Below are 21,485 nucleotides of genomic sequence, written 5' to 3' on the forward strand. Positions count from 1 at the left end.
TTATTGTGATTTAGTTTTGCTTCTCCTGCGAAAAGGAGTAGCTGGTGCCAGTAATGATACTGCACTGTCCTTAATTCCGTAATAACAACAAAAAACAAAGGGGGGGGGGGGGAGGGTGTACGATGGCTGTAACTGTAAGCATATGCTGCTGTCGCAGTAATGAGTTTGGAGCCATAGAAATAACTGAAGTTTGCGAATGAGAAACAAAAGTAGAAAACAGATTTAAGGAATATTCTATAAGCATGCTTCATAGCAGTTGTCTGACGAAACGCGAGCCTCTTGATTTTTCTGCTTCAAAGGAATGAACCCTACGAATTCTAATTTAAACATCGGACTTAACATTTAGCCACGACGGCCAACATTATGCAGGCGCAGATTTGGGACGTTAGACCCGACCAATCAAATTACATACCCGATTGAGTGTTTCATTCCTTCAGCACGCTTCCCCGAATAAAAACCACAACCGAGGAAAAAGCGACAAAGGGTCCCTTACTCCCAAGAAACTCGTGCTCCGTAATGGGGCAGTTTTGTGAAGTTCTAGCATGTAGGGAGAAAGGCTAACAGCACGGGCACAAGGTCTTGCGCCACGATGCTCTTAGTTTTTTTTTTTTTTCGTGTCAAATGCTTGCCACTTTATTGGCGCCTTCCTTTGAAGCAAGACCGCGCTCCAGAATGATGCCTTCTTTTATTTTAGCATTCTTTCATCGTCGGAGCGAAAAGAAAGAAAGAACAAGATAACGCGGCCGTGCGAGGGAGAGGAAATGCGTGTTGCGAACGCCGCGTTCTCCCTGTCCTTCCTTTTTCTTTCCTCCTGCGCTCTTCCAGCCTCGGAGGGATAACTGGAGAGGCGGGAATTCCGGGGAGAGACGGCCTTCGGCAAGGCCGCTGGGAGTCGAGAGGGGGTGAAGGGAGGAGGAGGGAGGCGAGGGACAGAGCAACCCGGTGCTGACGAGCAAAGCGTCGGCGGCGCCCGCGCACACGTGGTTCGCACCGCGAGGGCGCTCGTGGCGGCGCGAAGCACCCGCGGCTGCTCCCGACTCGGGAGTAGGCTCACCGATGCTGCCGCCGCCGCCGCCGCCGTCATGCGCCGACCCGTCGCGCTGTCTCTGTCAGTGATGCTTCCCGCCGCTCTCGTCCCAGTTAGGAAGCAGCGCCTGACGTGTCGACCTCGCTAGTGCTCTGGTCCCCTGGGCCTTAAAGGGCCGGTCCGCACGCTTCCGCAAGCCCAGAGAGGCTCGCCTTAGTTTACGGCACCTAGCTGTCACTCGAGCGGTAGTGCTTTAACAGCTCAATATAATGATTTTGCACGTCGTGTCGACTGCGGTTGCGTCTAGAGAGTCTTACGCAGGAATTGATGCCGGAAGCTGTGTGCGATAAGCCGGGGTCAAATTTTGACTTGCAGTAATTGTGGAGCGCGAAGAGCAGTTGTAGGACGTCCGTGGTGTTCATGCGCTAGGTAGCGAGATAATAGCCTCGGAACGATAACAGTGTGGCAATATTTGTTTTAGTCGTCCTTGGCTTTCATTCATTAGTTAGGCAGTGCGTGGCTGACTCTGAGCGAGAAAAAAAATCTCCCGTTAGCGTTTGCATAAGGTTATTTACGGCGCATTGCTTGAATACGCATGTCAGTACTTGAGCTCGGTTACGCTAGCGGACGTTGCTGCTGGGTATGTACTTGATTTTGGCACGAGGCGGGTGCGCTTCCGGATGACTCCGCGTCCTTGGCTTGGTGTTGAATCTTCTCAGCTGCCTCAAAACACTGTCTCAGCTGCCTCAGAACACTGTCTGCCTCAGAACACTGGCGGCGCTGCATCGTCCATTGTCTAAAAAGTACACCTCCGTGTGAAATCGTACGGGTCTCCCGTGAAGACGTCGTTGGAGTTAGCGGTCGCCGAACATGATCTACGTTCCTCCACGATCTTTTGCCGTCAATATACTCCCTGCAGGATAAAACTCCATCACTTGTGTGCTGCGTGTGTGAGTGTTCACGGGCTCAAGCGACAGGATTACTAGTCCCTGCATTCGTCCCGAACAGCTGAATCATGCGCTCCGTGTTCCAGTTCTGGACTGAATTCTTCTTGGCTCAACTCTGCATGTACCTCTCCTTTGACCGAGGTAAGATTGCTACTTCATCATCCTGGCTATGATAGTATCATAACCTCATCACAACGTTTGGATAGGTAGACTCTACGGGGTATTCTAGCTGTTCAAGGCATAATTTTACTTTGAAAATGTACATAATTATTTGTGTCTTACCTGTCTTGCATACAGAAAGCTCAATTAAGTCAACAACCTAAATGAAAAAAAAAAAAGGCTGGCAGAACCCATCTCACGGAGACTACCGACGTTAATGCGATTCGCATTCAAGCAATGTATTGACGCACCATATTGATGAAGACACCTTTATTTAGAACCTCTAGTGGTCATTTAGAGGTTTACATTGCTTCGGGTTCATTACCGATTACACATGTGTGGGGTCTCTCCCCAAATAAAGCTTTACTAAAAGCGGCTTCCCAACGGCAGCCGTTTTTGTTTGGTTGGTACTGAAGAATTAGGGTTCAGCATATCTGACTTCGAATAAACAACGGCGCGATTGCATAAGGGTTTTTTCTATGCGTAAAACTTTCATTTTCATTGTCAGCTAAATTGTGTCCATATGACGCGACTCACATGCCAAGCATCTCAAGATGCTGGTCTGCACGACGATGTTTTAGGAGTGTTATGAAGAATTTGGAAGGCGCGCGTCAATGATCTGATGGGTAAAGCAATGGGCGGCTGTGCTGATGAAACCGAGTTTGAAACTAACCGAGGCTACATTTTTCTTTCTGAGATAGCAGCCCACCAAAGGGGTGGTTAGTAAGCTCAAAATGCTTGGCCGCTTTGAAATATGGCGGAAGCATTGTTTGGAATGTAAGTTTAGAGTATAGCTCTCGTTATATACGGCGGAACCGCTTTTAAGGATGTAAAAAAAAAATATCGGGTTTTACGAGCCGAAACTACGACCTGATTATGAGGCACGCTTTAGTGGGGGACTCCGGAAAATTGCACCACTTTGGGGTTCTTTGACGCGCATCCAAGTACATGGGTGTTCTCACATTTAGATCCCCATCGAAATGTGCTCGCCGTGGCCGGAATTCGATCCTTGGACCTCGTGCTTAGTAGCCCAACACCGTAGCCACTATGCAACCACGGCGGGATTTTTTTTATGTATGTTTAGGGCACCTTTCTTGAATCGTTTCGTTTAAATGTTGCGCAACGACGCACTTGATGCGTGCGCTTGTATATTGCTTCCAACTATGCGCAAGCATTTGCTCACGTTCTTTTCCGATCGCAGACGTTCTGCGTCGTTTGGCTTCGCGATAACGCTTACGTAAATGTTCGGGTTCTGCAACGAGTTTTGCAACATAGCGAACACGTGCTTGCTAGGCAGGACACTTCCCCTTGGCCCTTTGAGATGCTGTTCGTTCTATTCTCTACCTTTATCATTTTTTTTTTAGGAAGCGAATACTTGTAGACCATCATCGTATGCTCGTTAGGTGCCCACATCAGTGAAATCTCTTACCCTGGCAACGTGACCCATAACCTACCTCTGCTATGCATTCAAAATAAACTCAACTTTGAAAGAAACAGACAACTACTGCAAGTTTCCGCAACGGTTCTACTATGTCGTTAGTAAAAAAAACATTGAACATTGCAACAATACGATAATTAGTAATGTCAATCGCGGCAGTTCGTGGCTAATCCGCCAATTACGAACTGACCTCAAATAAAGATAACGTATGGCCCGGCGCGTTTGGGCAACCAAGCGTTCGTGTTGAACTTGCTGCATAAACTAAGTATCTACGCCGTATTGACAAGTGCTTGTGATTTTCAGGCGCCCTGCCAAAACAAATTGACCTGATAACAATGCTCACAATTCTAGCGCACAACTTTGAAACTTCTCGCCTGCGCTATGCTCACAGTAACATAAACCTTCAACTCATGCACGCGGTCAGATTCAACTTTCGCTTACCGTCGCATCATGAACGGCTGATCTAAGGTCGTGTAAATGCCACCGGTAAATAATGGATTGATTTGTTGCTTAGAAGGGCGTCCAGTCAGAATCACTGATGACATTCAATCAAACATATTTTGAAGAGGCCGTAAGTGAAGTTCGGATTCTATGATTACAATTAGGGCGACATAGTGGGGATTCAAGCGGCACGATTATTCTAACAAGATGTCCAATATGAAATAAACAAACACAGTCGTCGTCTCTCGCGATTTATTATAGATGTGCTCCTGCAGCTGTTTATATTAAAGGAAGAAACACGGGCGTCATGTCTAATCAGCTACCATGAGCTCCATACTTTTCTAAAATTTCAATTATTGTTATTACGATTAACACGCGATAATAAAAAATATCCAACGCTCCAAGGTAATGTTACGTATAACCAGCTTTCCATAATGCAAGCAGTAGGGCCAGGAATCTAAGTTTCTACTGTTGTGCCAGTGGAGCTGTAGTACCGGTGTAACATCAAAGCTTGGGAAAGCTTGGCGAAGCTTCACGAAGCAAGCATCACGTATTCAGATTACACACCCTTCCGAAATACTGAGCCTGCTGCCTGGAGATTCCTCGGTCACTTATATAGCAAACCAGACGCGCATCTCGTTGACCTCCCTGCCTTTTCTCTCCTTGCTTTCTTCCTCTTTATCTTTCTATCTTCCATAGGTTCTATACAGTAGTCCGCCAACTAGGTTCTCAGGTATATAAATATAGTATCAACGGCAGATTTGATTGTAGGTTCATCGCGACATGGAATACAACCGCCTTATAAATTAGAGTTTGCTTGGATGACGTGAAGGCCAGAATGAAACTTCGAAGAGAATACATGTGCTTGCAGCTGCGTTTATTAAGTCGCTATACCCGAATATTTAGGTTTGCGTTATCTTCACCTTGCGCGAAGCGTCACGTGAGGTGTAGTGTTAGTGCATGGTTGCCGTTCTGGCCGTCACTGAGGAGGCAGCTTGGGACACGCAGAAATGAGTGGGATATCATCAGGCAGACTCTTTCGCAGTTGCAGCATTCACTTCCATTCGAAATGTGCGCTATACCGTTGCTCTGCGGATGTCTTCGGGGAGTGATACCGTATCAGCGACATTCTGAGATAGTAATTTCTCTCGCTGCCAGCGACAGCGCAAAAACAAGATCAAATTGAGATTCCTCTAATGAGTTCGCGAAGGTTTATTGAGAGAGCACACGAAAGGTTATTGCATCTGTTCTCCATCTTCTTTTTTATTTTGTCAAAAGAAAGTTTGCGCGTTTATAAAGTAGGGCTTTCCCTCTTGCAGAGCTAATCTTGCCTCACGCATAAACGTACTAGCTGGAATGTACTCAAAGTAAATACTTATAACTAAATCAAAAATGAAAATGTGAATAGAACTCGTGTAACAGCTACCTTTCGCAACCTAAAAAATCAGCCATGCACTCAGAATTTAGAACATGCCGTGAAAGGTTCTGCGTGCATCGACTCAGTGTGTATGTGTATGGGTCGTCTCTTTATATTCGGCGGATTAGAGCGGTGAATAGAAGAAAAAAAAACTTTCTTCGCTATGCTGACACACAAAACCATATATATAAAAATAAAGATAGAAAGGAAAAAAAGGCCCAACTGAAAGCAATGCTCATTGCACTGGGTAAACAGAGTTATAAAGTTTTATGTCTTTGTTGTTGTCTATAGTCGTTACACATGATTTAGCCTATGGTTTCGTTCGCAGAAACCGCTTATTACAGTTTCGACATTACCGAATTTCGTCTGATGCCATTTAGCAACATGAATCAAACTACAAAAAAGTATGGCATATACGAGAGTATCTCGGCATAACAAAAACCAGTATTCAGTGTATGAAAGCGAAAGTACTTTTTTCACAATGCGGGCCACCGCTGTACGTTCTCTCCAAAGCATCTATCTAGTGGTTTTCTTTTCGGCTTCCCTATTCCCGAATGTTAATTTGGGCTGCAAATTAGGGCTTTTCAGACTGTTGATACAACCACGTGGCGATGGAAATTAATGTACTCAAAATATATAGAAAAGGAGGATTGCTCGCAAGAGCGCAGAGGAACATTAGTCATTCGTTTTAGCCAAAAAAAAAAAACGTCTTGCGTGGGTAAGAAGCTGAACAAATTGCTCCAGCCTCGCATAAATGTACTACATGTACGCACACGAAGACGCAAGCTCGGAAAGACGCCGTCACAAGGAAACCCGCTATCGCAACAACAGATCCAAGCACCTAAAAGCAAGTAGCGGGAACAATATCGCTAACAGGTCCTTGGGTAAATCATCTATTCTTTGATCGTCTTTTTTGTTCTTGTGCCCTTACTCGATTTATAAGTGTATACCCTTTTCTGGTAAGCCATTAAATGCAGCGGCCCGCGAACATAACGTTCGTCCTCTCGCAGCTCGCTGTCCAAAGCTACCCTCTCCATTGTTCGACTACGACGACGACCCACTATTGAAAAAAAAAAACAGAAAAAAAACGACATGCCAGGAATAACGTAATAAAGGAGGCAAGAAATAGGTCGCGACACTCCCATGCATATGCAGCTCCACATAGTTCGCTTGAGAGAACAACCTCCTGTTTTCTCTTTTTTTTTCGTTTTTCGCACCAACCCACATTGTTTGCGCGGCACTATAGCTGCCGACTCAGACGATTGGCCCTGCCCAGAATGAACAACAGTGCAGAGAAGAGTGTTGAAAAGAGCGACAGACCGCGTTTAGTGGCGCTTGTTTCTTCACTTTAAACGAGCGCGGAGGTTGCCACCTCGGGCCGACGCCAGGGCTGAGAGCGAGCGGGGGGACTGGCGTTAGAGTAATGAACCGTCTCTTACATAAATTGCCCAATAGACGAAGGATATTGCCAGGACCTCGCATGCCAGAGCATTCGGTACGCGTAATTGGCGACGTTTGATTGATGAGCCCGGCGTCGCCTGAAAGGGACGAGGTTCACCATTGGCCTGGCGTGGTTGTCGACGAAATGCAATCGAGTCTCGCTCCCCGACCCTTTCTTTCCGCTCCGCATGGTGACTCGAAGCTCGACAGCCCCCATTTTCCTAAAGGTAGTCGGGAATGAACTTTCTGCAGCAACGAGCCGCCCGCGCTCAATACGCTTCGGAGCGCGCCCTCGGAATCGGTACACGTACGGCGCCTGACAAGTATTGCGAGGTGGTAAACTCGTTCGGAGTTCGTTACACGTGCAGCTAGACAGGCTTAATGATTACAGTGCTCCCGCACGATGCACCGAATTGCAGGAAACGCGACTGCCAACTATTTCCACAGCTGCCACGTATGTGCTGCGACAGGCGGAGGAAAACAAACATACAAGAACTGAGTGACACCGATTCACCTTGCGATAGCGTTAATGAACATACGAAGGCTGATGAAAACAGAAGGTTTACCTAACTCCATCGTAACGCTGCTGGAAATTGTGTGCGGGAACAGGGCTGCAAAAGTTTATTCGTGCGTCGCCACTTTGAGAATCGAGGTTCGCACCAGTGTCTGCCATTGTGTCTGCCGTTGCTCTTTGTGCTATTGAGAACAGTGCCGGTGAGATTTAAAAAGAATAATAAGAAAAGTAATATTTGGTCAAGTTGCATTAGAGGCAGCGTTCTCGGATCATTCTTAGGTGCACACACAGCTGTTGCGACTCAAGCGAGCCGCGTTAGAACAACAGCACGGATATTCAATGCCCGAGTCATCCGATATGATTTTTGCGGCTCTAAGCTACCAATAAGCATGTCTGAGTCCTTAAAGTATACAGTGCTGGGGCACATCGCACTACCCGTAATCATATCTGCTCAGTAAATAGCTTCTATATACGTCAGGAGAGTGATCATTCTGTTCTTTTCTGTCTCTTACGACATGAAGCATTCTGAATGACGCACATGAACGGCGACAGGACCTTGAATGAATATCTTCGTCAAATATTCATATATTTCACCTTACCGCATTCCTTACGCATGAAGTACTTACATGCGGCATTAACCGGCTTTCGTCCAAACTCAGTTGCCGCATTTGTCTCCTTTAATGTCAAGCATCTTAGTGGTCTCACTACAATTGGTGTACTCGTGTGATTTCACAAGCAGTACAAGATCTTGGGACCATGGCCTCGCATATCGCACCTACAAAAGGCCACAAAAGCACTGCTGCGATATTTGAAAGCTACAGGATTGAGTCAGCGTCTGTGATCCGGACTGAGTGACTGATCGATATCCCCAGTGGACTTTCTCTTCTTTTAATCTTTCCGTCCCCTTTTCCCTGGTTAACCTCCCTGGTTAGTCCTGGTTAACCTGGTTAACCTCCCTACCTTTCATTTATCATTTGCTCTCTCTCTCTCTCTTTCGCAAGCAGTAGCTGATCGCGGAAACATTCGCTAATAGCTTCTCTAAATGTATCTAATGAAGCATGCTAATTCCTGTGCCAGCGGATGAATATGTCTTCAGAGCCTACTGCTGTCATAAAGCGAGCGTCTGAGAGTGCCTGAAAACAAGCGTGCTCGTCAAAATGAATGTCATATTACCGTAAATGGCGTGGCTTTGCAAAAAGGTGCCGGTACAAGGCAGCACATTACCGTATTACCGTACTATTTATACGGAGACGTAACGTGACCAAATGGACCCTAGCGCTAATTGACTAGCGAAATTGAACAGCTGGTAGTAATAGCCAAAGAAGGAACATTTATCTCGTGAGACATGCATGTCTCAATTTTGGGTTAAGCGGTTAATGCGGCTCACGGCACAGTTCGTGGAGATAACTTTATGGCCATGCGTTTGCACAAATGGAGGTGCACAGGTATTGTTGTATCGGAAGTTGGGAACCGAACAATTAGCTGTTGTTATACATGGCGGAATCTACTCGTAGGTTAATCTAGTCCTTTATGGTGGCATATTAAACGGCCTTTATATATCTTTCATTGTTTTTAAACACTCAGTCATGTTAATGAGTATCGAGTAAACCTTGTACCACTCGCACGTTGTTTCTCGTGAATTTACCGTGTGTGCGAGCAAACTCTGTACTCTGCCGTCTTCCTCCTCATTTTGGAGAGAAGGTTATTGCACCTCACGCAGCAAGCCGTCGATCTCAATTCTCATTAGTGGGCCCATCAACGCGACGAAAAGATCATGCGATCAGAAAAGTGGAGTATTGCGCTCGAAAGTGGAAAAATAAGCGAGGAACCTTGCTGACAAATCATGAAGCGTTTTATGCTCGAAAAACTGCTTCCGTATAAGCTCGTTCGAGCAGACTTTTCTTTTCCACTTTTCAGTGTTTTTTTTTTTATTATTTTACGTCTGCTCGTGATTGCAAGAGCTTCTCAATCTGAGATATTTGAAAGTTGCGATGTCTATCACAACTTCGTTGCCCGATCGAATTTTTCATTTCATTTTAACCTGCAGGAACCTTATGCTAATTCTCTAAAGGACGTGAGTCGTGCATCAGCAAGAAACGTAATACTTGCACGTGTTTTTCTATCTCATACATACGAAAGGGAATAAAATCAGATAAAAATAGGGGCTGAAGTAGGACACGTTCTTTCCAAGGAAGTTTTTCGCACGCTCACTTTTCGTGGAAGGCCTTTACCTTGTGCTGCGATACGTATTTCCTTATTATTCTCAATCCGTAGGCTAAGGACCAGAAGAGAGCATCACTGAAATTGTTCCAAGGAAGCTGTTAATGTGTTGTTATATAATCAATCACTTTATGGTACTTTCTCTTAAATATGAAGCGAAAGAAGAGTTGCCCCTTCCAAGGCATCGCGACACATGCTATACCTGTTTTTCTTCCAATGAAAAAAAATATGAAAACCCTCTCGGGAAGAATTCGACTGATTGAGTGAGCAGAATTGGATGTATTTCTATGTTACCATTTTTGGGGTGTTCTGCCTCATTTGACTTCTTCCTTTTCGCCACACCTTGAAGGTTTGCGACATACTGTACCTTGTTTTCAATACGCCTTCAGGGACAAAGCTTCCGTCTACACTTTTTTTCTTATAGCCCACCTGACTGAAGTAAGCTGTTGCAAATATTGCAGTCATTGTTCTATTTAAACTGAAGAGACCTGACTCACATTTACGCGTTCTAGTGATTGCACACTTTCATTATAAGACTGGATGAGGTAAACATTTTCCCAAGGGGAAAATTTTTACGTCATCCAGTCTTATAATGAAAGTGTACAACCACTTTTCTTTTAATAAAAAGCTTGCCTAGCGATACTGCTTTCAGTTGCATGAAGAAGACTCACTCTCATCGGTAGCCCAGTTTACTGTTATTCCATCAACGTCAAGGACCCCATTGTAGATTTCAGACTGGAACTGTTTTGAAAGTTACAATATTATGGCGAGGTATACTATCAGAGCGCGAAGTCTGAAACGCCTGCTCGTGGTAACCTGCCAACTGCGTCGATCCCACCGTTCTTGGCTCCCTGGACTTGCTTCTATATTCACTGCACCGCAAGAGCTGATGCGCTGATTGTCTTCCCGCTTTTTTTTAGCGCTTTTGCTTTCTTGCTCCAGTATATTGATCCGACTCTGTGCTCTTTGGCACGTTTTATTAGCGCCCTCTCTGTAGTTCTTCGCGTGCGCCGCGTGCTTCCTTTACGTTTACCACTGGACCGATCAATGGAATCGACCTCTGGGGGTGGGGGGAGGCGTTGTGCCGTCGACAGCTATACGCAACTCTTCTCGACTCCTCCAGCTCCCTTTGGGGAGTCGCAGCGTCGGTGCGCGCTTTCTACAAGCGGTTCGGCCTTGACCCGGCATCGCTGCACCAATTCCTTCCCGTCCTCGCTGCCTTCGCCTTCTATTTAAGACGTTCGCTATCAAATTCAGGCTCTCGCTCAGCGCCTAACCAATTACTGCGTTCCGTAGACGCGCACGTTTTTGAGCTGGTTTGTTAGTATGGACACTGTGCAAACGCTATATCTATAACACTGGCTTTAGGAAAGAAACGCTTGATCGTTACTCAATGCCGTTGTTTGCGACTTCCTGATGTTCTGTCTAGAGCGTGCTTTTTCCTCTGCACCATTCTGTTAAATGCAAAATCCGTGCGGAATCGAGCCTCACGACCAATCGGGGTTAGGCGGTCATGCCTCCGTTTTAGTGACTGCTTTCGTTGGTGCGCATGTTAAACCGGAATGTCCTTGCGTATTCAAGCATGATTGCTAAGACCCAAATCGGCAGTGGTTGCTCGCGGATTGAGTTGGTGGAACTTAGTGACGTGACAAGCGTTTTGCGCTCTGTGTCACGGCTTGATTCTCTGTCGTCAATCTACTTTGAAGGAACACCCAAACGTGGAACAAAAGACTTGACTCTCGCGCATACTGAATGACGTGGACATCAGACCGTCATACTGAGAACATAAATGGGCGATGATACCGAAAGAAACGCAAAGCTAATAGACGTACATGAAGGTTAACTGTTGGGCGATATAGATCGCTATTCTTTTCAGTTGCTGCTCTTATCAACTATATAACGAGCAATGGCAGCACGTGCCGAAAACAAGATGCGTGCAGAAGGCAGCTTCCCACCGATTCTACACGTCTAGTTTCTCTCTATACAAAAACGAAGAAATAAAATCACGACAAAGCGCTCTTTTTCTTTCCTTCTTTTTTTGCAGTGTGGTGCCATCTCGGTTCACTGCACTTTGTGAGACGAACCTTGTAGCCCAGCTACTGTCTAAAGCAAAAACACCCTACATTCTCTTATATAATGAGGCTCGTATAACGATGAAGTTGGTCACTGTCATGCATCTGGTAGTGCTTCACATGAAATTTAAAATAAACCAAAGAATGGGTTGTTCATATAGTGCAGTGTGAGGCGTGTTCTTCTAACCATCCTACTGATAAGTTTTTCTAGGTGTACTCGACAGCCAAAAGGATATGAATATACTTCATTCTCACAAAATAAGGAAAAAGAAACGCACAACCAAGTAGCGTTGTGCGCGGCCACGATAATTTCAATGTTGAAATATAGTCAGCTAAAGAGAACTGTTACATCACTAAAGAAACGAATTAGCATAGAATTGTACATTTACAGAACATTTGTCAAAGAAAACGCGGTAGTGCTTTTTTTTCTTCAACATATCAATTTTAGGGAGCCCTTTTTTATACCGTCAGAATAATAAGAACATTAAAAAGTCGCACACATATATGCAAGGTTTTAGGTCCCAGACACATTTAATTTCGTGGCGTCGAAGAAGGCTACTTTAATTAGGAGCTCGAGCCTGTTACACTCCCTTAGCTTCTGCGCGGCGTGCACAATTAGTCTTGAAGGCAGGGGAGAAAAAAAAGCGAGCTATAAAATGTACGCGGCAAATTTCTCCGTAATTTCTTCGTCGCTGATTCCCTCTGACGGGTAATGAGAGATACCTTCACGAGGCTTCTGTACCTTCAGGAGCGGCTCGTGATATTGCGACACCCCATAGCGTGTGAAAGGAATGTGAACGTTATCGATAGAGCATCATCCACGAGCAGCTGAGCACCAACTTACGGCTTTCATTAGGAGGACTTTGACGCACCATGCTGCAATATCCGGGACACAACTTCAGGGGTGCTGCTCCCGACGCTACCAGCGGTGGAAAACGCGTACAATTCTTGCGCTATTCGCAATAAACTTCATTTTCTCCCATGGTTGCGGTGTGGGATTTTTCGTGTTAACTATAGGAAATGAGAGCAGTAGCTAATATTCTTTTCGGAAGATTTTACTTTGGCAAGACAACGCTGTTACTTGAGCGAGAAATGGGCGCGTAATCGAATGACCCTTTGTTATTCGGGAAGTTTGTCCACCCTTGCATTTATTTTTTAAGCATAATTGCTGCAACATCTGTACATCTAGGTAATAAATCAGCTGGTGTTACGAAATCTGTGACGTAATTGGCGGAGTGTATATAGTAGGGCCGTTTCTGAGAAAATAGTACCCTCTGTGCCCTCCGCGTGTGCAAGGCGTCGTCCAAAATGTCATTTCAAGGCCACAGGCTCTGTAACGATGGCTCTGAAAAAAAAAAAGAATAGCGAATGCGGTACTTGCCTTCCACTCTTTTCTCTTCTACATTCAAGTGCGTAGCACTTTTCATGCAATTTTGGAATTCTTTATTACGCGTTTTTGCGCGCATTGATTGCAAGCTTCTCAGCGAAAAAAAAAATATCGGTGCGCAGAGAAGAGGAGAAGGAAAAGAAGAGGAAGAAGAATCGATACATCCACGAAAACATGTAGTGGGAGGGAGCGGGACATAACACCAAAAAGAAAGGGAACACCACACTAACCCACTCTGCTGTATTATCCATCCCGTACAGCTTCATCCTAAACACAGCGACGATGAGGAGGAGGAGGAGGGGGAGGAGGAGGGGGAGAAGGGAGAGCCAGAAATTTAGAAAGCACAGCTCGAGTGTTTATATTATTTTAAAAGCTCTAACTGACTTTGCCTGCTGCGAAGCAACGTTAATGTCCCGCCTCTTGTTACTTTCCGCAACATTCAACGTGTAAGCTGTACTCCGAGAATGTTATGTCCTTCGTCGTAGTCAGGATTGGCAATGATTTTCACTGGAATTGATATAAGTTGTGTAGGTAGTCTGCACACTGTATACGAAAGGCGCCTCTGAATGTACTGGTAACAACCGGTACTACAGCAAATAAATCTGTGCTGCACGTATGCCGCTATCACGCAGTAATATATTTATGTTTCCTTGTCCTCTGGTTTTTTGCCATGTAAAAATGAATGAATGAGTGACATAGTTCAGTGGAACTACTTTGTCATTGGGTGTTTCCTATACTTTCAACAATTGTCTTGCCCGGTCATGTACATCTGTGCAAACAAGTGCATTTTTATATTCCTCCGCGGTGCGGAAGAGACGGCGACAAAGCGTACATTCGAAAAGGTGGCGTTGACCGCATCTACCGACGACGTGATGCGGTTACTCTAGGTCCCTGGTTTATTTTCTTTGACAGAACACCGAGGCGCGAAGAAAAACACCAGCCGGGCTTCGATCGACGGAGAGCGAGAAACCATCTGTATTCACCGGACGACTGTAGACACGCGACTGGGCGACGAGTTGGCTCTCTGCGAGGTCGCATCATTGAAGACTGTAGATCGCTCGCTGCTTACGGAACCATGAGCTGAGCGCGTTTCGTGTGTGAAACTTCGTAAGGAGGTTCCCCCAGTGTTGGTTTCCGCAGTGTAGTCACTATAAGGTTTCTGTTTACCTATGTTCCGTAGTCGGCTTCAACAATGCTAGCTATAGGAAAGTGGGATATCCTGTGGCATTATCCGGCAATGCCCGCTCTAAATTCGAGTAACTCGTGACGGCAACAAAGCACTATAGGATAGAGGTGACTATCATTCCGAATTTTGCGGGATTTCGGCGTATACATTTATTCCCACAATATGTGAACATTATTTCGCTTCGAATTGCTGTAAACCGCCTGTTAGTGATTATGTAATGAAAGTTGTATTCACGTATCAACTGATTGACCGTTCAAACAGAGCTAACATAACGAGGAAAACAACATTAAAATCATTGATCGGCACCAGTATGCGTGGATTCGCCAGCACGCATTACGATGTGTTTCTACAAAATGTGACCCATTTTGGACAGCACCACTAAACGAGTGAATGTGACGACGGGAGTCATATGTTGTTATTCATTATCATTGGCAATTCGTGGGGTATACGGTCAAAATAAACCTGGGGAGTATTGGTCCCGTTCCTAAAAAATGTCTTGAACATATTCCGTTTCTTCATAAGCGCATACTAGACAGATTGACAGTTAAGGTACTTTAGATAAAGTGTGGCTTTTGTTGCCACTAAGCGCCTTCAGTTGATGAAATCTCAGTTAAAGGAGAGAGGCCATTAAACGTAATTTTTGAGGCATCGCTACTGTAGAAGTAAATGAAATGTAAGGCAGTCGCAGAAAAGGCTCCACGAAGACTTCTATATTCGTAGAATCTACATTCGTAAATGGAGGGGCGAAATATAATAGAAGTGAACAAAATAATATACGGTCTACATTACAGAAGAAAACTCAAGAACTACGAACTATAATGACGCTGCATGTCGCAGAGTCATCTTTACTTAAGGTCAAAGTGTACGGCGCTAAGCAGACGAGGATGAAGAGAAGGAAGGAAGGAAAAAGTGGAGAAGGAAGGCAGGGAGGTTAACCAGTTTTGCCTAACCGGTTTGCTACCCTACACATGGGAGGGGGATGGGGGGGATGAAAGATGGGGAGAAGAGATAGAGGGCACATAACACGGCACACACATCGTTGGTTACAGTCTGTCACTCTTGTGTGGTACGTGACATCACTGTCACAGTCGCTTGTCCAAGCCCGTATCCTTCATAAACCGAAGTAGTCCCTTCGTCGCCTTCAGCTGCGATGTCTTCAGTCGGCGATATGTGAAAATGGTTGCAACTGACAATGGTCTACTGTCAAGGTGCGCTAGAACGGACGCCATGGACTGTCTCTGAACATTATATTCAGGACAGTCGCACAGAATGTGTTCCAGCGTCTCCTCGCAAAGACAGGCATTGCAGAGAGCGTTGTCGGCCATTCCAATGCGAAACGAGTAAGATTTCGTGAAGGCCACCCCTAGCCATAAGCGATAAAGCAGGGTGGCCTCACTTCGGCGGAGTCCGGTTGGCATACAGAGATGCATCAAGGAGGGCAGGTCGTGTTGATGATCGCTGCGGTTGGTCTGGCTGCTTGGTGTGCACCATAGAGAGAGCGTGATCTCCTGTGCAAGCACTTGAAGTCTGCTGGCTGCGTCGGAACGTGAAAGTGGTATGGCCTCTTCCTGTGTGTCTTCAAGAGCTGTCCGAGCGGCTTTATCGGCGTCTTCATTTCCGATGACGCCGCAGTGACTTGGCAGCCACTGAAACGTCACGCGATGTCCTTTCTCATGTGATGTATGAAGTAGGCATCTAATATCGAATACGAGCTGTTCAGATGGCCCGCGACGCAGAGCTGATAGTACAGATTGTAGGGCTGCCTTTGAGTCGCTGAAAATTGACCATTGTCGAGGTGGTTCCCGATTGACAAAACAAAGTGCAGCTCGAAGAGCAGCTAGTTCCGCAGATGTAGATGTCGTTGGGTGGTCAGTCCTAAAGCTGATGGTAATACCTCTTTCTGGGACGACTGCAGCACCGGACGAACACTGGATGTTTGTGGAACCGTCAGTATAAATATGTGCACTGTCTGCGTACCTCTCGTGCAGAAGAAGCAGAGACAGTTGTTTCAGCACAGGCGACGACAGCTCAGACTTTTTCCCGATTCCTGGCACGTTGAGATGGACTGTGGGGCTGACAAGGCACCAAGGGGGCATCGATGGTTTAGATGCAGCGGTGAAGCCCGAGGGAAGTTTGTCGTTGTACTTGACAATAGTTTTTGAGAATGATGCTTGGTGCCTGTCTGAAGGTAGTGTTGCAAGGTGGTGATAGGGGGCCCGTGCCAAATGTCTGATATGCGTTCTCAGGGTTTCCACCGTGATGTGAGTCTGCATTGGATGGTCCCGAGCAATCGCAATAGTTGCCTCAGTTGACGTGCATCTCGGCAAACCAAGACAAACTCTGAGTGCTTGAGCTTGCGCTGCTTGCAGAACACGAATATTTGTCTTGCAGGTGTTGTTCAGTACAGGTAGACTGTATCTTAAAAAACCGAGAAAGAGAGCTCTGTAGAGTCTCAGCATTGCGTCTACTGACATCCCCCACGTCTTTCCTGTCAGGTATTTAAACAACTGGGAGGTTGCTGTTAGGCGTCGTTTCATGTAAGCCACGTGCGGGCTCCAACAGAGGTCTCGGTCGATAATTACGCCTAGAAATCTGTAGGTTCTGACATAGGAAATGGTCCGCCCGTTGATTGAGATGAAGAGACAAAAACAACTGCTACGGGCAGCTCATTTCGTCCTCGTCTGCTTAGCGCCATACCCTTGGCGCTTAAGTCATGAACCAAACGGTGCAACAACAAGTTTTGTTAAATCAGATTTACTATTCGTACTCGCGGTAACGTGCCGCATTACACGTATCATCAGCATAAATCGAAACGAAAACAGGAAAAAAAGAAAAGCTGATCAGAACACCCGTTACTATGAATTATATGGGAGCGCGACGTGAAAACTCCCTAACCAGTTTTTGAGCATGTTGAAGCCCAGAATGCACCTTTTGGAGCGGTAATTGCGCTACCGTTACAAATGCAGGCGAACCTGGATATACACAGACGCAATCCGGCGACTCTCGACTTGTACTCGTTCGCGCTAATAGAACAACTCGAACACGTCAGGAGCGTATGCACGATACAATACAAGGCGATTGCGCTTGTGGGTAGTTCGCAACGCCGCCAGCAGTGAGCCGCTCATGCCTATTCGGCGATATTATAGGATTAGAGATAAACAGCGTTCTAGTTTGAAAATTATTATACTGAAAATCTTCTTCATACATTGTGAATAATCGCACGTGTTCAACATACACGAGCCCGTTCGCTTATATTATTTCGCGGTGGGCGTACAAAGCAGACATGTTGGTACTATGACAGCGACGTTATGCGTTCACTTCATGTTAAAGCATTCATGTACTCGAAGCATAAAGGCCTAGAAAACTTAAACTGTTTCTTTCCCGTGTCCTCGACCCTTAGGCAATCAGTTAGAGATACGTGCATGCTTAATTATGCATCGTGTAATACAGTGAGCGATCGCCCAGTTCACTTTTTCTTTCTGTTCCACTTCTCCCACTTGTATGAGGCGTCCAGTGCGAAACATTTACCACCTCTTACGGGAAGAAAAAAACGACGCTCTATAACATTATTACGTCGATAACCCGTACACGAACGTCTTTTGTGTACAGAAAAAAAAAAAACTATGAATTCGAGGGACAAGATTGCAAAGCCTGAGTACGATGATGAAGGATGATGATCAGTCGGTGAATGGGGACACTCGCATAAAGAACGGCCGGTGTGGAATGCAGAAGAAAATCGTATTATATAGAGCGAAAGGGGATGGACGCGCGAAAGAACTGGTTTAATGCCCTCATTTAAAATTCTAAACACTGATCTATATGCGAGTGCAGACGCGTTTCCCCTCGTCTATGGCAGAGATCGCGCCGCACCAGCGCATCAGACATGACGCGCTGTTTTTTTGTTTGTTTATACGGAAAGGCAGCTTGCGATGCCATGCTTTTCTTTCTTTTTTTTTTTTTTCATTTGTTTAAAGAGACAACTTTTCAAACCTGTCGAGCCTGAAGGTGCGTGTCCAGGCTTCGGAATCTCCAGCGTGCCTTTTTGCTTGCTGCTTTCAAGCAGCTGTTGCGTAAGGCACAACACGTGTCTGGGCGTCACACGCGAAGGCACTGAAAATACTGCAGCTCAAGTGTTTGGAGTGACTTGGTCAGGAAAATAAATACGTAGAATTCATGGTTCTTTCGAACTTAGCTTTTGGTTGTTCTTGAACTCTTTATTGACGACTGGCATGGAAAAAACTTGAGTGTTTTTCCGGGAGACTATCCACAAATGCTATCCCGTGCATGTCTAAAGGAAAACAAAGGAAGCTGTTGTATTTCTTCGGCGAGCCATATACGTTTTATTAAGCTGTTCAGCGTAACGCCGAAATAAACAACACACTCCAGAATTTATTTAGAACGGAATGTTTCGTAGTATGAGAAAAGTTGACTGAATCTCATTCACTGGCTGCAACGACAGTCAAAATAATCGTTACACTATTTCTAACGACCTAATGAACGAGCCCTAAAATGATTTTCCACAAGATTTGAAGTTGCTAGCGACACTTTTCTTTCCTAAGAATGTTCCCTCTTCTACTATTTCTTCTAACCCAGTTAACAACGCATTCCCTAAGAAAAATCTCGTTATATATTTAAATAACACTTTCTTACACTGTTAGAAACTGAATCAGTTACGAAGGAGCGCATCCGCCTTCCATATTTTATATTGTCACGTGGTAGTGACGCATTAAGAACACAGTAGCAATACAGTGAAATACTGAACTAACTTTTAGTGGGCGAACCTGTGCCCAGAGAAACAGGCTACACTTAAAGAACGGCGACAGCGGCGAACACAGTCGGCGATCGTCAAAATCTGATCAGCTGGTCAAGCGCCGTGGGCTTTTATACATCAGTAGTCGAATGTTCCACACTAATCACTGGGACCCGCCTGTCGTCTTCCACAAAGTTCTACACTATTCGTGTCGCGCATACGTGCAATCAGATTACACCACGTCGCGCATACATGCAATCAGATTACACGAGGTTCGATGACAGACATCGGATGGAACAATCGATAACATTCCAGAAACTTGCGATACGTGCAGGTGCGTCCTGCTCTGTGCGATTACATTTGTTAGGTGATGAAACGTGTCACCCGATAAAGACAAACAAGTACACGTGTCAATATCATCAAATTGTTTTTGTTGCGTAACTGTTTGTACTCCTTTGTCGTTTTTTTTTTTTCAGTGAAATGAACAAAAAACTGAAAGAATGGGCTACGCAAATGGGACTTTACTCTCTCTAAAGGGTAATTAGGCGACGGTTGGTAGGATTTGTGCCACTTTTTACATGAATTTAGCTCTAACTTGAATATAAGAAAGACACATATGAATACGTGTACATGTAGGCGTGACATTATAATGGTCGAGAATTCGTGACGTTTCCTTCCTCGGACACCGCTACTGTACTGCCAAGGCGGAGAAAAAACACAATTCCACCACTTGGTTTTCCGAGTTGATTATCGTCTCAGGTATCGACATTGCGAAGTTATACTCAGCTTCGGTGGTCAAGCGGGAATCGTCGTATCCTCATGTTATGAACGTTCAAAACCAAGTGAGAATAAAAAAAGAACGTAGGATATTTAATAATGCGTCCATGGGAAAATACGTCACTGTGTAAGAAAAACGCATGTGTTACAGAACCGTATCTATTAGGCTCTCTCGATGTAGCGGACTCATTTCAAGAATTAGACGTACTATTACTTAACTCATCAGCTGAAATTTATACTCAAAAGAGTGGTAAAATGCACCGCAGAGGTTCAACCTTACCCTGGATCAAGCGCTTCAAAAAAGCAATTGCTGTGTGCCTTATGGCACATGGACCCCGACGACAACTACCCACATTCTACCGCAATTTACATTTAACACTGTTACGGCTTGGAAAGATTCGTTATGATTTCACAGAAAAGGAATAAGAGGAGCGCATATGAACCCTGTCGAAAATATTTCACCCCGCACGTGACGCTCCAGTAGGGGTCGCGAGTCGTCGTAGCAGTGAAACACGGGGCACGACTCACGTGCGAATATGCAAGGGGAAACAAAACCCGTCGTAAGACGACGCCCCGCAATGCCAAGACACGAAGCACGGCGAAACGGCTTTACCATGAGCCATGATTGTGCAGAGGAGCGCACTTCCGCAGCGCAGAACGCAAGGGGTTTTCGCTTCGGTCGATTTTTACGGCTTTGTGTAGAGAACAGCCAAGGGAAGAAGGAAGCTGGCACATTTGGGTCGAGCACGAAAACGCCCGGAACGGGAAAAAAAGATCGCAGCCCGGGGAGGTTATTGTCATTCTTAGTGCTCGCGTTGCGTCTTGCAATAGGTGCGCACCCGCGTTAAAAAAAAAGTGTGCATGCGTCAGGCTTATTCCAGATCCGGCGTTAAAAGAAAGCGAGCATAACGATAGCACATCGGTGCTTTTGTGCACTGCACAGCGCCTCTGCAGGGAAGGTGGTGCGCGTTCCGTAGATTCTGTTCTGCGTCGCACGAAATTGCTTCTCTGCCGAGCTCAAATCCCGGACTGTGGATGGTAAGAAAGTTCACACGGACGAAGGCCATAGTTGGAGATCGCATCTGATTTTGTTTGATTTGCGCGACGCAAGAAAATAAAATATGAATGCTTTCTCGTGAGACGCCCTCGTATAAATTTTAATTTTAGTTTACAGATAACAGCACTGTTCACATGATGGCCTGGAATGTAGCGGAGCAAGTTTCACAGCATGCTTTCCGAAACCATGCTGTTTGGAATATATATTTCGGATTTCATCATTGACCAAGTACAGTGAGCGTTCTTGAAAAACAAATGCTTTGTTATGTGTCTATACGTGGCGAGCTTAGATGTGAGACGTTTATTTATTAAAGGCTAATAATAATAATAATAATAATAATAATAATAATAATAATAATAATAATAATAATAAAACTGCCATTCCCGGGGTTTGTATCTGCGACACTGCTAACTGCATGTCTGCTGATTTCGTATTTTCTGTCTGTTCTTGCTTACCAATCCTGCTTGGAAATTACACTTTCTAGCATAAAGGAAATTACAAGCTTATATTATTATAGGGGTGGTGGTGTAGCATCAGGCGGGGTTAGCCTGGAATGCTTGGCAGGAAATTGTTTCGCCTGAGCATCTCATATACGTTGTTATAGCAAGGGTGTGTTGCCAGCGGCTTATGAACTCCGTGTCTCACAAAAAGGC

General features: G+C 45.3%; 1 protein-coding gene across 1 annotated transcript in view; it reads left to right on the forward strand.

Moving 5' to 3' along the window:
* Window positions 1-520: 520 nt before the first annotated feature.
* Window positions 521-21,485, forward strand: part of LOC126536803 (cell adhesion molecule Dscam1-like) — a 187,121-nt gene continuing 166,156 nt past the window's right edge. Inside the window, exon 1 of the mRNA XM_072287884.1 lies at window positions 521-2,115. Within this exon, the coding sequence (XP_072143985.1) occupies window positions 2,043-2,115 (73 nt within the window). The 5' untranslated portion in view covers window positions 521-2,042. The remainder of the gene's footprint in view (window positions 2,116-21,485) is intronic.

This window comes from Dermacentor andersoni, chromosome 4 (genome assembly GCF_023375885.2).
Source record: "Dermacentor andersoni chromosome 4, qqDerAnde1_hic_scaffold, whole genome shotgun sequence".
Classification (NCBI taxonomy): domain Eukaryota; kingdom Metazoa; phylum Arthropoda; class Arachnida; order Ixodida; family Ixodidae; genus Dermacentor; species Dermacentor andersoni.